The following is a 17,403-nucleotide window of genomic DNA, read 5'->3' as shown; positions in this document are numbered from 1 at the left end:
TGGACCATTAATATCAAGAATACTTAGCAGTAGATTTTTTACCAAGTAGTCTTAAGTAGAATACAAGTCCATTTTAGTATGCTTATATCTATAATGCAATAAAAAAGTTTAGGCACAGCCCTTCCGTTGGCACAGACTCTTCCTATCACATTTTCCATATGTCACACTTTTGTTGATAACACCTTTCTATTATTAAAAAGCAAGGAGAAAAATTTTAATTCTTCAAATTTGGGTTGGGTGGAAAATTAAAATGTTAAAATTTGTAAAGCTAGTTCCAACAGGCTTGACGTCCACCTATTTCTGGTTTTAATGGAAACATGAAGGAACAGTGGTGACCAACCCACTTGCAAAAGGTGGGTCACTCAATAACATGTTCTAATAAGGCTCTGTGCCACACATTTTATCCATTTTAGGCTCAACCTAAACTGATAGGCTTTCCTGGGCCACAAATGTGAAATGGCTCATCCAGCAAATAATCATTGCTTGGAGGCCAGAGGAAGTAGGACTGCTTTCCCTCGGTACAGTAGACTAATTGTAAACCATTGCTGCAATAATCCCGCTGTTAAACATACATCCCAGCCCAAGCAGTCATGATCTTCACCTAACATTTCTGATCTCCACCAGATCCTTTTGCTCTCTTTCCCATCCTATCTTCTCTAATCTGACCCCTGGGGCTTTTCTCTCCTCATCCATTGGCCTTTCCTAATCCACCTCCAACCTTTCAAATCCCTTTTCCATAATATTTCTGAAACTACGACATGGCTTTTTCAATTGCATATACTGGCTTTTCCAATCGCTGAGCATGGTTCTCCAATAATTTCACCCCTTCTTTCCAATTTCTTCCCTCAGTCTGTCAACTTTTTGATTTCCTGCACCTCCCCATTCCTCAACAGCCTCTAATCTCACGATTCCATCCTCATGTCTCCATCCCAGCCAATAGCCTCCAACCTTACCATTTTTCTCATGATTTTATACATTGTTCTGATCGCCAATCTCAGTCAACAGCCACCATCTTTCCGACTCCTCTCTCCTTTCTCTGCAGTTCCTGTGTAGTCTGATTCCAAAGGCCTATCTGCAGTGGCTGAGAAATAGAGACACAAAATGCCAAATAGGTCCTGTTTACAGGCAGTACTTGAGGAAACTTGTTTTCTAGGTATCTTAAAAATAATAGTTGTAGTCTTGCGCCACTCCCCTCCTGCTTTCCTATAAGTATCATGATCAGTGTGCCTGCTGACAAACTACGAAAAGATGGCATCAGCATGCCAGTGCATTTCTACATTAATGTGTGTACACGTGTATCTATGCATGTATGTATACACTTGTACTTCTGCACGTATTTGCACATGTGCATGTGTTTGTGCATATGGACCTCTGCATGGTTACATGTGTGCAGTGTGCATCTATGTAGGTGTCCGTGCTTGTGACAACATGTGCATGTTACATACTAACAGGAGTAGGCCGTTCAACTCCTTGAGCCTGTTCTACTATTCAGTGAGATCATGATAACTCCATTTACCTGCCTTTGGCCCATATCCCTTAATACCTTTGCTTAACAAACATTTATCTATCTCAGATTTAAAATTAACAACTCATCTAGCATCTGCTGCCATTTGTGGAAAAGAGTTCCAAACATCTACCACCCATCCTAACATCTCCCCTAAATGATCTGGCCCTAATTCTCAGACTGTGTCCCCTAGTTCTAGAATCTCCAACCAGTTAAAATGGTTTATCTTTATCTACCCTGCCTTTTCCTGTTAAGATCTTGAAGACTTCAATCAGATCACCTATTAACCTTCTAAATTCTAGAGAAGACAGACCTAATTTGTTTAATCTCTCCTCAGAACATTACCCCTGAAGTCCAGTTATCATTCTTGTAAACCTTTATTACCCATATTATACTCCCTCCAAGACCAATAGGTCCCTCCTAAGTGCCCAGATCTGCTCTTAGTATTCCAAGTGGGGTTTAACCAGGGTTTGGTACAACTGCAGTATAACTTCTGCCCCCTTATACAACTCTAGATGTAAAGGCCAACATTTCATTAGTTTTCTTGATTATTTTCTGCACCTATTTGTGACATTTTAAAGATCCATTCACCTGAACCTCCAAGCCTCTGTGGGCATCCTCTGTATTTAACTTCATACCATCTAGAAAGTACCTTGATGAATCTTTATTCAGTCCAAAATGGATAACCTCATATTTGCTTACATTGAACTCCATTTACAACAGTTATGCCCATTCACTTAGCATCTCAATATCCCCTTGTAATTTTATGCTAATTCCTACACTCTTCATTGTCTATGTTTATACAGTCCATGTGTTTGCACATGTAAGTCTGCATGAATGTGTGATGTGGGAAGTAAAGAGTTGACAGAGTTCATAATGGTAAATTTGAAGTATTTGGATTAGCATAGTTCATAGTATTAAGCTGTTTTTCTCCCTGTCAACATCCTGTCTTCTCTATGGACAGGACAAAATAAAAGGAACCCAAAATCTAATTAAAGGAGAAAACACAAAATGTAATCAGACAAGAGAAACACAGCTTCCTGAAACTGCTGTATAAATGTCTGAGTAACCAGCATTTTCAAGAAACTTGGCTTTGTTGAAGACTGTTCCACGTGTTTGCATAATTAAACTTTAATATCCTAAATGTCCCTGCCTTTGGCATGGTGCTTGAAATCCCCACAACAGTACGTGTGTGCATTATGTATGTATATATGCATATTTGAGCCTGGCAGTGATACTTCATAAAAGATGAGAAGCTGAAGTGGTTCTTGGGATTTACTATTGTCTGTCATGAATGTGAAGTTTCCTCACTGGCCTCACTTAATTCCCAATTCACCACAGATGGCATTGCATTAATTAGGTTGTGTGGCATTAAAAGATTAAAGAAAGCTGCAGAGCAGCAGCAGAATAATACACTGTCCATAGTAGAGTGTCCTGCTTGTAATAAAACAGCATGTTTTCTGTACCCTGAACACCACGACAGGATTACAGCCTGTTTTAAAATGATAAGAAGTAGTTCTCACACAAATTTCTGAATCTCCATAAGTCAATTGTTATAACCCAAGGTTTGGAAAAAGGGGATAGAAGGATAAAATCATTAAGCCTTTACGTTAAAAACTCTGCCCCAAAAAGGAATGAAAAGAATGTCATTTTGTATGTGGAAGGAAAAATTGTCCACATATAGAAATGACAAATACAGGTGAGAATTAAATTGACAGCATTAGAATTATGGAAAAGTAAAGTCTGTAATCGGGGGCAGGTATCCATGAAAAATGTCTAAATTTTAGTTTGTCAAGTAAGCGCTGAAGGTAAATTCTGTGGAGACCCCTAACCAGTGGCATTTTTTAACAACTAAATTTGATTATGAAGAGTAGATAAACATTTCAAAGTCCAATCAGATAGACTATCAGATACAGACAGAAATTCTTGCTTGGGATTAAAATGAAAGGGTATTAGTTAAAGTCAGCTCTAGAACCAGTGTAAAAAGCAAATAGGTTAATTTGAATTTCAATGAATTTTCATTGAATGGAAAAATTAGAAAGAAAAACATTTCATTTTTATCCAAAATGCATGGTTAAAGATAACAAGGTATAGAGCTGGATGAACACAGCAGGCCAAGCAGCATCAGAGGAGCAGGAAGGCTGACATTTCGGGCCTAGATCCTTCTTCAGCTCTACACCTTGTTATCTCAGATTCTCCAGCATCTGCAGTTCCTGCTATCTCTGCATGGTTAAAGATTTGGTTTGATCTCATGCCAATAATGTAAGTGTAATAGAATCAGGAAGGAATGCATTAGTTTCTGTCTATTGCCTTTGTTGATAGTGTGCCAGAAGTTGGGCCTATAGCCTTTTGGGAGACTTAGGTGAAGTTGAGTCTCTTAACTCAGAATTGAGGTGGATGTAAGATTGTATCTATTACTTGAGGCAGGAGCAGGGTACAGCAATTTGGGTCTGTTATCAGTGAGAGGTTCAGGGTAGAGAAGGTTGGTATGTTGAATCAGAGATAGTTGGAACTGCAGATGCTGGTGAATCCGAGACAACAAGGTGCAGGGCTGGATGAACACAGCAGGCCAAGCAGCATCATAGGAGCAGAGAGGCTGACGTTTCAGGCCTAGACCCTTCATCAGAAAAGGGGGAGGGGAAGGGGGTTCTGAAATAAATAGGGAGAGAGTGGGAGGCGGATAGAAGATGGATAGAGGAGAGGATAGGTGGAGAGGAAACAAACAGGTCGAAGAGGCGTGGATGGGGCCAGTAAAGGTGAGTGTAGGTGGGGAGTTAGGGAGGGGATTGGTCAGTCCAGGGAGGACGGACAGGTCAAGGGGGTGGGATGAGGTTAGTCAGTAGGAGATGGAGGTGCAGCTTGAGGTGGGAGGAGGGAATAGGTGGGAGGAAGAACAGGTTAGGGAGGCAGGGACGAGCTGGACTGGTTTTGGGATGCGGTAGGGGGAGGAGAGATTTTGAAACTTGTGAAATCCACATTGATACTATTGGGCTGCAGGGTTCCCAAGCGGAATATGAGTTGCTGTTCCTGCAACCTTCGGGTGGCATCGTTGTGGCACTGCAGGAGGCCCAGGATGGACATGTCGTCTGAGGAATGGGAGGGGGAGTTGAAATGGTATGTTTATTTGTTAATGGAATGTGGGTGTTTCTGGAAAGGCTGGCATTTATTTCCAATCCCTAAATGTCTTTAAGATGATGATGCTGAGATCTCTTCTTGAACTGCTGTGGTGTAGTTACACCCAAAATGCTATTAGGGAGAGAATTCTAGGATTTTGACCCAGTGACAGTGAAGGAAGGGTGGTTATAGTTCCAAATCAGCCTGATGTATGATATAGAGGGAGCTTTGTAGATGGTGGTGTTCCAATGCATCTATTGGCCACATCTACAAGGTGGTGGTGTTTGTGGCTTTGGAAGGCTTTGGCGAGTCGGGAGGTGTGTTATGTGCCTAGAATTTATAGCCTCTGATCTTCTCTTGTAGCTGCAGTATTTAAATTGCTGGTCCTGTTAACTTTCCAGTCAGTGGTAACTCCTAGAATGTTGACAATGGAAATTCAGTGATGATAAATACTGTTGAACATCAAAGAAAGATAGATATTTAGATTCTCCTTTGTTAGTGACAGTCAATACTGGCAGCTATGCCGCACAGATGTTATTTGCAGTCTAAATTTTATCTAGGTTTACTGCATGTGAGCGTAGATTGTTTCAGTGTCTCAAAAGGTACTGAACATGGTACAATGATCAGCAAACATTCCCCCTTCTTGCCTTATTTGGAAGGGAAGGTCATTGATGAAGCAGCTGAAGATGGTTTGGTCTAAGATATTAGTCTGAGGAACGAAGACTCTTGTGGAGCCATAGTAGTGTCCCTACCTCTGAACCAGGAGACCATGCTTCAAGTCCCAGCTGCTACAGAGGTGTGTCATAACACATCTGAATAGGTTGATTAAAAATATCTAACCTGAGGAACTCTAGCAGTGATGACCTAGGCCTGAGATGCTTAGCACATTCTCCCATTTCTTCCCTTTCTTTTAACTTTACTCTCTCCCCTCCTCCCATCCCAGTGGGACAGTCTGCTGTTTCAAATTCGGTGGTTAGGCACACCATTGCCCTGTCATTCTTACATTCCGATCACTTAATCTGAACTACCAACATCTCTTGTCCACCAGCACTTTACATCGCACCACCCCCACAACCCCCCAACCATAGCATAAATGCTGCCCCCTCCACGCTTCACTTCAGCTCTGATGAAGAGTCATCTAGACTCGAAATTTTAGCTTCTCTCTCTCCATGGATGCGGTCTGACCTGCTGTGATCTCCAGCATTTGTTGTTTTCAGTACAGATTCCAGCATCTGCAGTAATTTGCTGCTACAAAGAAGTGAAGGTGTTAGCTCCCAGGGCTGCTCAAAGACTGGAGAGCTATTTGGAAACATACCTTATCAGTAGCTCTCCAAGCCAGGATTTTAGGTTGGAGATAGGGTTGGATGCTGCCTTAGACCTTTCCAAGCATCAGATGGGCAACCCACCAAAGCAGGGTGAGTTTGCTCCTAATTTTTTCACCCATGTGTGATATGTTGGCACCTGTGAAATTCAGCCTTCATAACACAACAACTGAGAGTCCCTGCTCATGTGATTAGTTTTATAAAAAGTCTCTTAGACTCAACTTCCCCTTTACCCATATTACATTCATCACATTTGTGAATCAAGTGGGTCTAACACAGTAACAAGCAAGATCCTAGTAATCCAGCTAATTTTTTGGGGACATGTATTGGAATCCCAACATGGCAAATGGTGAAATTTGATTTCAATTTTTAAAAAAAAAATCTGGAATTAAAATCTGGCCTAATAGCGATCATGTCACCATTGTTGTTTGTTGTAACAACCAATATAATTCACTAATGTTCCTTGGGAACGTATCTGCCAACTGTACCAGATCTAGTCTGCATGTGCCTCCAGATCCACAGCAATGTGGTAGACCATGAACTGGTTTACCCAGCCACTCAGTTCAACAGTAACTAGGGATGGGCAATAAATACCATTCTAGCCAGTGAAAACCACATCATGTGAATGAATTAAAAAGTGACACACCAAATAGAAAGTGTCAGTTACATTTCACGTTCTGCTGATGACAGTGATACTGGTGTGTAGGAAGTACACCTCACATGAGGAATTTTCTTTGTAATTGTCATTGTTAATCTCTGCTGCCTTTGCTACACACAAATCAGGGTATAATCGTGCTGTTGCCACTTTTATCAGAGTTATCAGAGTTTATTACACCTTCATAAAGTTTCAGAAGACCCTTCACTTTCACTAGGTGATAGCACTGTTGCTTCATTCTGAGATTGATTCTACCCAGGTTAACAGGAGCAGTGAAAGTTGATTTGTTGTACAATTTCTATTCGCATTCCATGCACTTTGATTACACCACACTACAGCTTGCTACCTGTTGGTATCAATGTCTTAAGGCTTCTTCCAAAGCTCACTGACAGTGCCTGTTGGTGGACTTGACAACTGCTGAGCAGGTGTGTGTTATAGGAGCATGCAAGCACGCTACCGGAGAACTGTGGACAGCAACTCCATGCTTTCTAACAAGCACGTTCATTATTTACATAATCATGCCCCATTGCTTGATTCTGATGATTTTCCACTGAGAGTAAAGAAAGATTTCTGTTCAGTACATGTTCAGGACATCCCAAAGTGCTTCACAGCCAAGAAAATACTTTTAAAGTTTAGTCATGGTTGTGATGCATGAAAAGACACTGTCAATTTGTACACATCAAGGTCCTACAAATAGGAAGCAAGATAACCAGCAAACCAGGAATAACAGAATAGTGGGGGATCACCTTGCTTTTCTTTGTATATTACTATGGGATCTTTTGTATCCACCTGAAAAGACAATGCAGCATTCTCTCACAGAAATGTTAAATTAAAATATGTCCAAGATTTGATCTGCAGTTCACTAATTGAAATGTGCCCGTGACTTCGGGTACGATTAACTCCTAACCCCTACTAGCAAGAAAGCTCATTGGATCAAGCAGTGATTAGGTAGTTAAATACCAGTTCTAAAGAAGAATCATACTTGACTCAAAACGTTAACTCTGCTTTCTCTCCAGAGCTGCTACCAGGCCTGCTGAGTTTCTGTACTACTTTTATTTCAGATTTTTAAGTGCAGTCCAGTGAGCTCCCTGTCCAATCAGGAACCTCGCCACTGAAGTCCCACTCTGGGACTGTCGGACTTTTTTGGGTGGAAGCTGAGACAGAGATGGGGATTGGGGCAAATAGAGCGTCTATGCCAATCATGCATTCAGGCCATTCTTATTTTCCTATTGAGAAGCAGCCAGCCACTTTTCTCACCCGCCAAGTAGGCACATAATTGAACTGGGATTGGTTGAGGACCTTAATTAGTGGTGGTGGTGGTGGTGGAGTGGGGAGGCAGAAACAGAGAAAGAAATAGTCGCCAGAACTTAATTGCCAAGGAGGCAATATCTCTCTGGGCCAACTTACCCAATTATTTGCCTTTCCTACCACCTTCCCCACCACCTTCAAGGAGGGAAACATGATAGCCTACGTGCTGAAGTTCTGGCGTGGCGATTGAATTCAAGTCACTGATCTATTTCTACCTTTTAATTTTTATTGAACAGCTGAAGCACATCGGGCACTAGTGATACTGAGTGCTATTCATGCATTAGATTTTACAGACAAGTTGAACATGTTATATTTCAAAGCAAGGAAATGGACTCTGACTTTTTACCTTGTAATTGTAGAAGTGACCGTTAATGGAAAACCGCTGACGCTGCGCTTTCTTTGCTGCAGTCACTGCTTGGTCCTTAACCCTCATCTTCACCAGTGATGCATCACTTCTGGTACGTATTAAGTTGCCACTTTCTGGCTCTGGGTTCCGTTTTGGTTTTAACGTACTGCTTTCAAAGACTAAAAGGTTGTAAGAGGGGAAGAAAATAACAAACTAAAATCCATTTTGGATACTATTCAGCATTGAAGCTGGTTCGTTCTCACTCTATATAGCAATATGACCTTAGATAATTGGACTGATTTTGCAGCTGAATAGAAAATCAGGCATTGTTGATCTGCAATTCCCTGCCCAGATCACAGGACTGCGTAAAATCCAAGAAGCATCTTTACTGCTACTGCAGTTTGAAACATGCTTCTGTTTATTAAAAACAAAACAGAAAATGCTGGGAATACCAGAATTGTGTGCATAGTTCCTCATGCACACGCCCAGTAGCTATTGTCAGAGAATTAGTACATATAATCCTTTACTCTACAATAGTCTTTCAATATTTAATGTCACTGTTAATTCCAAAACATGTTCAATCATTTATCCACTCTCCCAGTCTCTGAGAAACTTACCTAGCTGCCGGATTGGCCCTTGTTCCTTGCCTTCTGGCATAGTTTCTTCTTCCAGTTCAGCAATGTTGTACAAGTTGTCAAACTCTCCCCAGCGTGTCATTCCTCTGCAAATACAAGTTAATTTATTCAAAAACTTAAATTCAGAAAATGCTGAAAATAATCAACAGACCTAGTAGCTTTTGCGGAGAAAAAAGTTTAAGTCAGAGATCCTTCATCAAAAATAGAAAAAAGATAGAGATATAATAGATTTTAAGTGAAAACAGAGCCAATTGGGTTGAAAAGTGAAATTGAAAGGAAAGACTTGTAATAGTGCAGAAGAAATTAAATGACAAAATAGATGATTGTATACTGCAAAGAAATGGTAATATGACAAATTAAAAATTATCTAAAGAAGATTTAAATGGGATCAGCTGAATTATCACAGAGCTGTCATCCAAAAAAAACATAAAACTGAAAATAAACACAAAAATAGAAAAATAATTGATAAGCTGATCTGAAGGTGAGTCTGTTAGATTGAAAAGTCTCTAATTGAAGGATGAGGTATTGCTTCTTGATCTTACTTGAGCTTCATTAAAATAGTATCATAAACTAAGAACAGAGAGGTCGGACTCAATGTGCAGTGAAGCAATAAAAAGACAGGCAAATAGAAACTCGGGGTCACACTTGCAGACTGAAAGGAGATCTTTTTCAAAGCAGTCACCCAATTTGTATTTGTTATCTAAAGCAGAGGAGAACACATTATGTCCTGTAACTATAGTGTACTAACTTGAAGTAAGTATAAATATATTCCTGTTTCAACAATATTATCATTTAATAGGGTCTGGCAGGGATACCTGAGACCTAATGGAACAAAGGAACAAGTGATGGTAATATCTTAATTTAGGGATGAGCAAGAACTGAGTTTATGAATATTTGGCACATATTCAGTTTAACCCAGAGAATTATAGAGACTGGCAAGAAAAGATGGAAAGATTTTTGACATATCTGGAAGATGAGGCTATGATGAGCTGGCATGAAACTGGAGCTGAGGGCTGGGGCAGATCAACAATGATCTTGTTGAATGGTGGGGCAGGCTTGAGATACCGAATAACATATTTCTCCTATTTCTTATGTTCTTACATCAGGAACATGAAACTTCTTGCTTTTAGTGATGCTTCTTATGTAAACCATTGTAATGAGTTCTCAAGTGCAAGAGGGTTTCTCATTTTTCTTTTGGGAGAAGGAGGTAAATGCTGGGCCTTTGCTTGGGAAGCTAAAAAGATAAGAGCATTCGTAAAATAATCTTAACAGCAGGGACTCTGACTATAGTTAAGGTAGTGTATATGGCATTTTTCTGCATGAAATTATTGAAAACATTTTGAAAAAGGTATTTAACAGCAATTCATTAAATGTATGCCATCTTTTAGTGACTTATCATCAATGAAAAGAGATTGAGGATCAATATTACAGTTTTAAAACAAAAGCTAGAGAACAGAGAAATCTCCAAAATGAAATGGCTAGATAGTAGCAGTCAACTATCTGATTTCTTTAAGAAGGAAAAAAGCAGACTCTAGGGGAGTAGTAAAAATTCTAGAAAAAGGATGTTTGGAACTTTAATACACACTTTTTAAAAAATAGAGAAGCAGGAATATAGTAAAACAAAGTACTGTCAGTTCTGGAAATCTGAAACAAAAATAGCAATTGCTGAAAAAGCTCAGCAGGTCTGGCAGCATCAGTGCAGAGAAAGCAGAGCCAATGTTTCAGGTCCAGCAAACCCTTCTGTAGAACCGAAAAAAATGTTATTTTGCGTAACATTTTAATTTTATCTTTTTCACTTTGTTTGCTTTTCATTATTATTGTATATATTGATTAAAAAAAGAAAGATGGGAATCATTGCAGCAGAGTCTGTAGGGATGCCTGACACCTAATCTAACAAGGGAACAGGTGATGGTGATGGTTATATATTAATTCATGGAAATTAGGAAAGTACTGGGTTTATGAAAATGGGGAGCAAGTAATCAGTAAAACAAAATAAATAACTGCAGATGTTGGAGATTGGAAACAACAACAGAAATTGCCAGTGAAATTCAACAGATCTGGCAGGACCTGTGTAGAGAAAGAAGACTTAACATGTCGAGTCTGGTGACTTTTCATCACAATGCCTGAGTTTTTCCCACAGAAGCTGTTGAGATTCACTAAAATTTCTTTCTTTATATCAAGTAATCAATGTTGTTGGAGTTTGTTGTGGGTGAACTTGAAATAAAACTCTGACTAGGAAATTCTATGACTAAACTCTATTTAGCCAGCATTTTAACCTCTGGTTTTCAATAACCAGGAAAGAGTGTTTTGGGGCTTAAGGGTGAGAAGAAGGTACAAGTGTCGATGTTGCATCTCCTGCGCTTGAATAAGAAGGGAATGGATTGATAGCTGAGACTGAGGGGTGAGCTGTTGAGTGTTACTGCTGCAATTCAATATTTCCTAAACACTAGTTCACCAATCTCACACAAGGACTGATTTCTGAAGAAGGGTCTAGGCTCGAAACATCACCTTCCTGCTCCTCTGATGCTGCTTGCCCTGCTGTGTTCATCCAGCTCTACACCTTGTTATCTCAGATTCTCCAGCATCTGCAGTTCCTACTATCTCTGATAAACCAAACGTAGGTTCTGTGTTTACCAAAATAGATGAAGAATAAAGGTTACAGGATCAAACAGCTGCAACTCTCTCACAGTGAGCTATGAGCTTGACAATGCAATGGCTGATGGCTACATGTATTCCATGCTGGTTACTTGCTCCCTCTTAAAGTAATATTACAATACCTTTTTTTTCTCTTAACATATACATACAGTGAAAATATATGTACATTAGAGTAGTTACAAAAATGCAGGAAATTGCTTCGTTACATCATTCATGCACAAGTTACAAAAAAAGGAAAAACAGAAGGATTTGAGTTGCAACATATGAATTCCTTAAATCGGAATTGGTGGTATTAGTTATTGTGACTTAATGTCCAGTTGGGAGTCTATCAGACCTTATAGCATTCTTTTGGGGAGCTGGGATGCCAATGGATGGGCATCAAGGATGCAGCAATGTTTCTTCTGCAACGTAAATGAGTCCAGTTTGACTGGTGAAATTGAAGATTCTTTCTAGAAATGAGATTTTTGAGAGAGACAGAGATGTACTGTGGGCCTTCGAGCTGCTAAGGCCTGGAGCTACTCTCCTCATGATGTTAGGGTGACAACTGACTTAGATTTCCAGGATTGTATATTTAGGAGTTCAGCAAGTGACAAAGACAGACATTTCAGACACTGAGTACCCTTCACAGTGGGCAAACTGGAAGGCAATTAAGTGAACAGTACAGCTTTATCTGCTCAATTAACGTTTCCATTATGAGGTGACATGATAACTGTAAAAGCATTGGCATTCATTTTAGCATAATGCGTCTTGATGTTATCCTTTCTCCAGAATTGGCTGGAAGCAGACAGCTTTGTTCTTTGTGTCAGCTTTACCTGCAGTCCTATACAATGAAATGGGTCTAAGAAGCTTCTGATCGTACAATCAGCCTCAGCATTTTATAAGCTCAGCAAAGTTGTCCATTTTTAAAAGAAACAGAATTTAAACACAAAGAAAAAGAGAGTTCAGTTTTCTTTGGGATTTATCCTCTGATCATAATATATATAAAACACGTTTTGGTTTCAATTAGAATATGGTATCCAGTTCAAGGCACCACACTTTAGGAAGAATATAAAGATATTAGAGGGATTACAGAAAAGAGTCTTGAGGTTTCCTGGGTTGAGAAACTGCAGTTATGTCGCAGAATCGGAAAACTTGGGTCTGTTCTCCTTAGAGAAGAAAAGGCTAAGAGGAGATTTAATAGAGGTATTAAAAATTGAGAGTTGTGGGTTATTGGGGAGAAACTGTTCCCATTGGTGGAAGGACAGAGAACCAGATGGCACAGATTTAAAATAATTGACTAAAGGAACAGGGCTACATAAGGAAAAAATCTTTTCATGTAGAAAGTGATTAGGAACTGGAATAAACTGTTTTAAAGAGTGATGAAGGCAGAATCAGTTGAGGCTTTCAAAATTGAATTGAAACAAAGTCTGAAAAAGAAATGTTTGCAAGGCTGTGGGACACAGGAGATTGGCACAATATAATGCTTCAGAGAGCCAATGCAGACAAGATGGACTGTGCTGTAACCATTCTATGATTTTATAACACCATTGTGGGAGCATTACGTGAACTGAATTGATTCAGGGAATCGGTGCTCAGGGAGCACAGTGACAGGGCAGTAAATTAGCTTTTGACAGTACCCCTTACAGATGATTGAATCAAATGATTCCTGTGGATTCAATATTCTGCCTCAACGAAAGATTTGTGCACTTTCTTATCCTCAGGTGGTTCGAAGTATGATGTGATAGAGTCAACATTTCTGACATTGGGGTGCACTAGGGATTCGGTGGACAAAACCTGGGAGGAGAGGAGGAAATTCTGTGGAGGGATGAATTAGTGCCTACAGAGATGAGAAATTAGGGGCCAAGGGAGGTGTCAGTGGGGAAAGACAGTCAGTTGTGGGGGAGTGTCTGTGGGGGAAGAAAAGAGTCTGTGGGCATGGGGGTTAGAAGAGGCTTGGGCATGGTATAGTGTCAGGGGCTAGTATTTTGGGTCTGGTGTATGGTCTAGGCAAAGGACAGAGTCTGAGTTGTTCAAAGTGAAAAGTTTAATGGGAATGAGCGTGCAGGGTAGAGTCACGCAGTAGCTTCTGAGGGCTGAAGTCTGAAGGTAGATTCTGTAGGGCTAGTTCATGCAGAAGTTGAATTTGAGAGGCTAGTGACTGAGACAATAGACTGTGCAGGGCTAGAATCTGAAAGGATGGTTTCTGAGGGAGTAGAGACTGAGGACAGGGTGGAAGGCAGCAGAATGACAATTAAAGCATATATCATTGTAATTAGAAATTTCCAACCTGCACTCTGATGGAGCAAGGTTCCTTCCTGGAATGTTGAATTTACCATTTAATATCTGGATATATACACATGAGCCCAGTAAGTATGCAGTAAGTGATAGGTATCTGTACATTATCACTGTGGGTGCTTACCTTTTATTCATTGTGGTATCAGCAATTTGGATTGCAATTGGTGATGGTGTAGATTTCTCATCATCAATCTGAAATCTTATTAGTTGGTGCACACCCCATGAAATATCTAATACGCCTTCTAGGATAACCTTTCCATTATTCTGTAAAGAAAATCGTGAGATATTCAAATTACAAGAGAAGCATCTTCATAAAACATTACATTGGAAACAAAAAATGCACAAGTAACAGTTCTGGGAAAATGAGTAAGCACATTGACCCACAGAGATGGGCAGCTACAAACAATATACTTTAGTATCATCAGCATCTCACCTGTGTTGGTGCTAATCAGAATCTCTGAGGTATTCACACTTGCATAGGTTTTAACTATTTCTAACAGTTTAATCATATATGACTCGGTAGCAGCCAGTCACCACAAGAGGACAAGTCATTTTCTTACTCTAACCTACTTGTGCCTTTTTCACTGGGTTTGAGAATACAGTGTGGGAAGATTGAAAAGTGATGGCAATGTTTCAAAAATTCAACAGTAGATGAGTAGCAAGTCCAACAAATGGTTTGGGTTCTGATAACGCGGTGAGCATTGCCATCTTCAAACTCACTTCATTATGTTGTGCCACACTTACCACTGTGCTACAAGGAATAGTTTCAGGACATGTTTAGCAGGTCAAAATGGGTATCCAGAGCCACTGTGGGCCATCGCAGCAGCAGAAATGTATTCAATCACAATATGTAACTTCATGGCCCGCATATCCCTCCTATCTGTGATTACCATGAAGCTGGGGATCAACCCTGGTTCAAGGAAGAGAGCAGGAGGACATGCCAGGAGAAGTATCAGGCATACCTAAAAATGAGGCATCAACGTGGTGAAGCTACAACACAGGATGTCTACTTCAAGTGATTTCATAAAGGAGTGGAATCATTTACTGGAATTTTTTGAGGTGGTAACAGCAGGATAAAGGGGAAGCAGTGGATGTAGCATATTTGGATTTTCAGAAGGTGTCTGATAAGGTACCCCACATTAGCAACTTAATCAAATGAGAGTTCATGGTGTCGGATTTAGTATACTTGCATGGATAAAGGATTAGCTAACTAATTTAAAACAGCGAGTTGGGATAAATGAAGCATTTTCAGGATGGCAACCTGTAGCTATTGATGCACCATGGAGATCATTACTGACCCTACAGTTAGTTACTACATATGGATGACCTGTATGGGAAAAATGAATGTACTATAGCCAAGTTTATGGATGACAGAAATAAGTGAGAATTCAAGTGGTAAGGATGACACAATGAGTCCGTGGAGGGATATAGACAGGTTAAGCTAGTGGTCTGAATCTTGGCAGATGGATTATAATGTGGGAAAATGTGAACTTACGCACTTTGGCAGGAAGAATAGAAGAGTTGAATATTATTTAAATGATGAAAGACTGCAGAGAGTACGGAACAGAGAGGTCCAGGGGTCCTTATCCATGAATTTCAAAAAGCTAGCAAAGCAGGGAGGTTTGCTAAAACTATACAAGGCACTAGTCAACCACAGCTGAAATGCTATAAACAGTTTTGGGCTGTTTATCTAAGGAAAGATATACTGACATTGGAGGCAGAGCAGGGAAGTTCCCTAAGCTGATCCTGGATAGACAGGGACGATCCTTTGAGGAGAGGTCTAGTAGGTTTGAACTGCTGGGCAGTACGGTAGCTTAGTAATTAGTGCTGCTGCCTCACAGTGCCAGGGCCCTGGGTTCGATTCCAGCCTTGAGTCACTGTCTGTGTGTCGTTTGCACGTTCTCTCCGTATCTGTGGGTTTCCTCCCACAGTGCAAATATGTCCAGGTTAGGTGGATTGGCCATGCTAAATTTCCCATAATGTCCAGGGATATGCAGGCTGGGTGGATTACAGGGATGGGGTAGGTCTGGTTGGGATGCTCTTTAGAGGGTTGGTGTGGATTTGATGGTCTGCTTCCACACTGTAAGGATTCTATGACTCCATGTACACATTGGAACTTAGAAGAATGAGGGGTGAAATATATACAGGATTCTTAGGGGGCTTGACAGAGAAGATGTGGAAATGTTGTTTCCCCTTCCGTGCAACTGTAAATCCAGAGAATTTAATCTCCAGCTAAGAGGTTGCACATTTAAAACAGAAATGAGGAGGAATTTCTTCTTTCAGAGGGTAGCAAATTTGTGGAACTCTTTATTGCAGAAGACTGTTGAGGTTGGGTCATTAGGTACATTTGAGGCTGAGATAGATATGTTTTTAATCAGAAAGAGAATCGAAGGTTAGGGGAAAAGGCATGATAGTGCACATGAGAATAACAAACATGAATGGCAGAGCAACTTGCTGAGCTGAATGGCCTATTTCTGCTCCTAAGTCTTATGATCTTAACTTAATGGATAGGACAATCTCAATATTCTCAACTTGTTCCATACTTTGTTGTATTGAGAAACATTCAGTCCTGGAAATCTGAATGTTCCATAAAATATACTCACATCAGAATACGTCAGTTGTAAATTCTTGTTATCTTGACAAAAACAATTGTATGTTCTTAGCAAAGATAAAAACTCATCCCTGGAGGAATTAAAAATATACATTAAAAAGTCATGAAGTGCATATTCCATCTATCTGATGACAGTACCTTGATCATGCATTGTCCAGTTTCATAGCTAAAACTTTCTTTAAAAATTAAAGCCAATTAGTAGTTTTACTCACACAGATGTTTGCATTTCAGAGCATGTACTCTGAATCCTCGAAACAGTCCCACTGATCACAGATCAAGGATTTGAGAACTGTGCTTTGTCCCTAAGTTCCTGATATTGTGTTGCAGGTGCTTCATTATTTTTGTTATTTGAACATCTATGTTTGAAGGATTGTGGATATTGGATCATTTGAAATGAATGAGAAGATACTATGACTTTTTTTTAATCAAATGGTTCACTGAAAGAATGTTAGGATTTTCTTTTATAAGACACTTCTTGCAATCATTTGGTCAACACTAATTGTTGGGACTTGTTTGTTAGAAATCACATGCCTGGGTTTATGATTATCTGGAGTTAAGATTTGTTTGGATACTGTTTGGAATTCAGTTCAGATACACGCTGCCAAAAGAATATAGCTATGAGCTCACCCTCTGCCTTTCGGAAAACAACCCTTTTGGAGGCTCCGGTGTAATAACTGAAATGCTGAGCTAGCTGTTCTCCTGAAAATTCTCTTAATTTACAGTAGTTCCTGAGCAAACTGTATCTGCATAAGTCCCACTGACAATTGCCTATGTTTGGCGACACCTATCTATGTGTCAGGATGCCAAATAAAAGCCATCATGAACATTTCATACCTTACCATTTTTTTCTCTCAAGAACTAACAATTATCGGCCAAAATTGAATCAGAGATAGTAGGAACTGCAGATGCTGGAGAATCCAAGACAACAAGGTGCAGGGCTGGATGAACACAGCAGGCCAAGCAGCATCATAGGAGCAGA

General features: G+C 40.0%; 1 protein-coding gene across 3 annotated transcripts in view; it reads right to left on the bottom strand.

Annotated features, from left to right (window-relative positions):
- The window catches only part of rassf6 (Ras association domain family member 6), a 47,332-nt gene that overhangs the window by 13,258 nt on the left and 16,671 nt on the right, over positions 1-17,403 (bottom strand). For all 3 annotated transcript variants that reach the window (XM_048593252.1, XM_048593243.1, XM_048593257.1), the window contains exons 3-6: positions 16,417-16,495; positions 13,938-14,077; positions 8,867-8,970; positions 8,250-8,428 (exon numbers count right to left, since the gene is read on the bottom strand). In XM_048593252.1, coding sequence (XP_048449209.1) covers positions 8,250-8,428; positions 8,867-8,970; positions 13,938-14,077; positions 16,417-16,495 — 502 coding nt within the window. The remainder of the gene's footprint in view (positions 1-8,249; positions 8,429-8,866; positions 8,971-13,937; positions 14,078-16,416; positions 16,496-17,403) is intronic.

The sequence above is a fragment of the Rhincodon typus genome, chromosome 3, assembly GCF_021869965.1.
Source record: "Rhincodon typus isolate 14 chromosome 3, sRhiTyp1.1, whole genome shotgun sequence".
In the NCBI taxonomy this organism is placed as follows: Eukaryota; Metazoa; Chordata; class Chondrichthyes; order Orectolobiformes; family Rhincodontidae; genus Rhincodon; species Rhincodon typus.
This window is presented reverse-complemented; position numbering and strand designations above follow the sequence as displayed.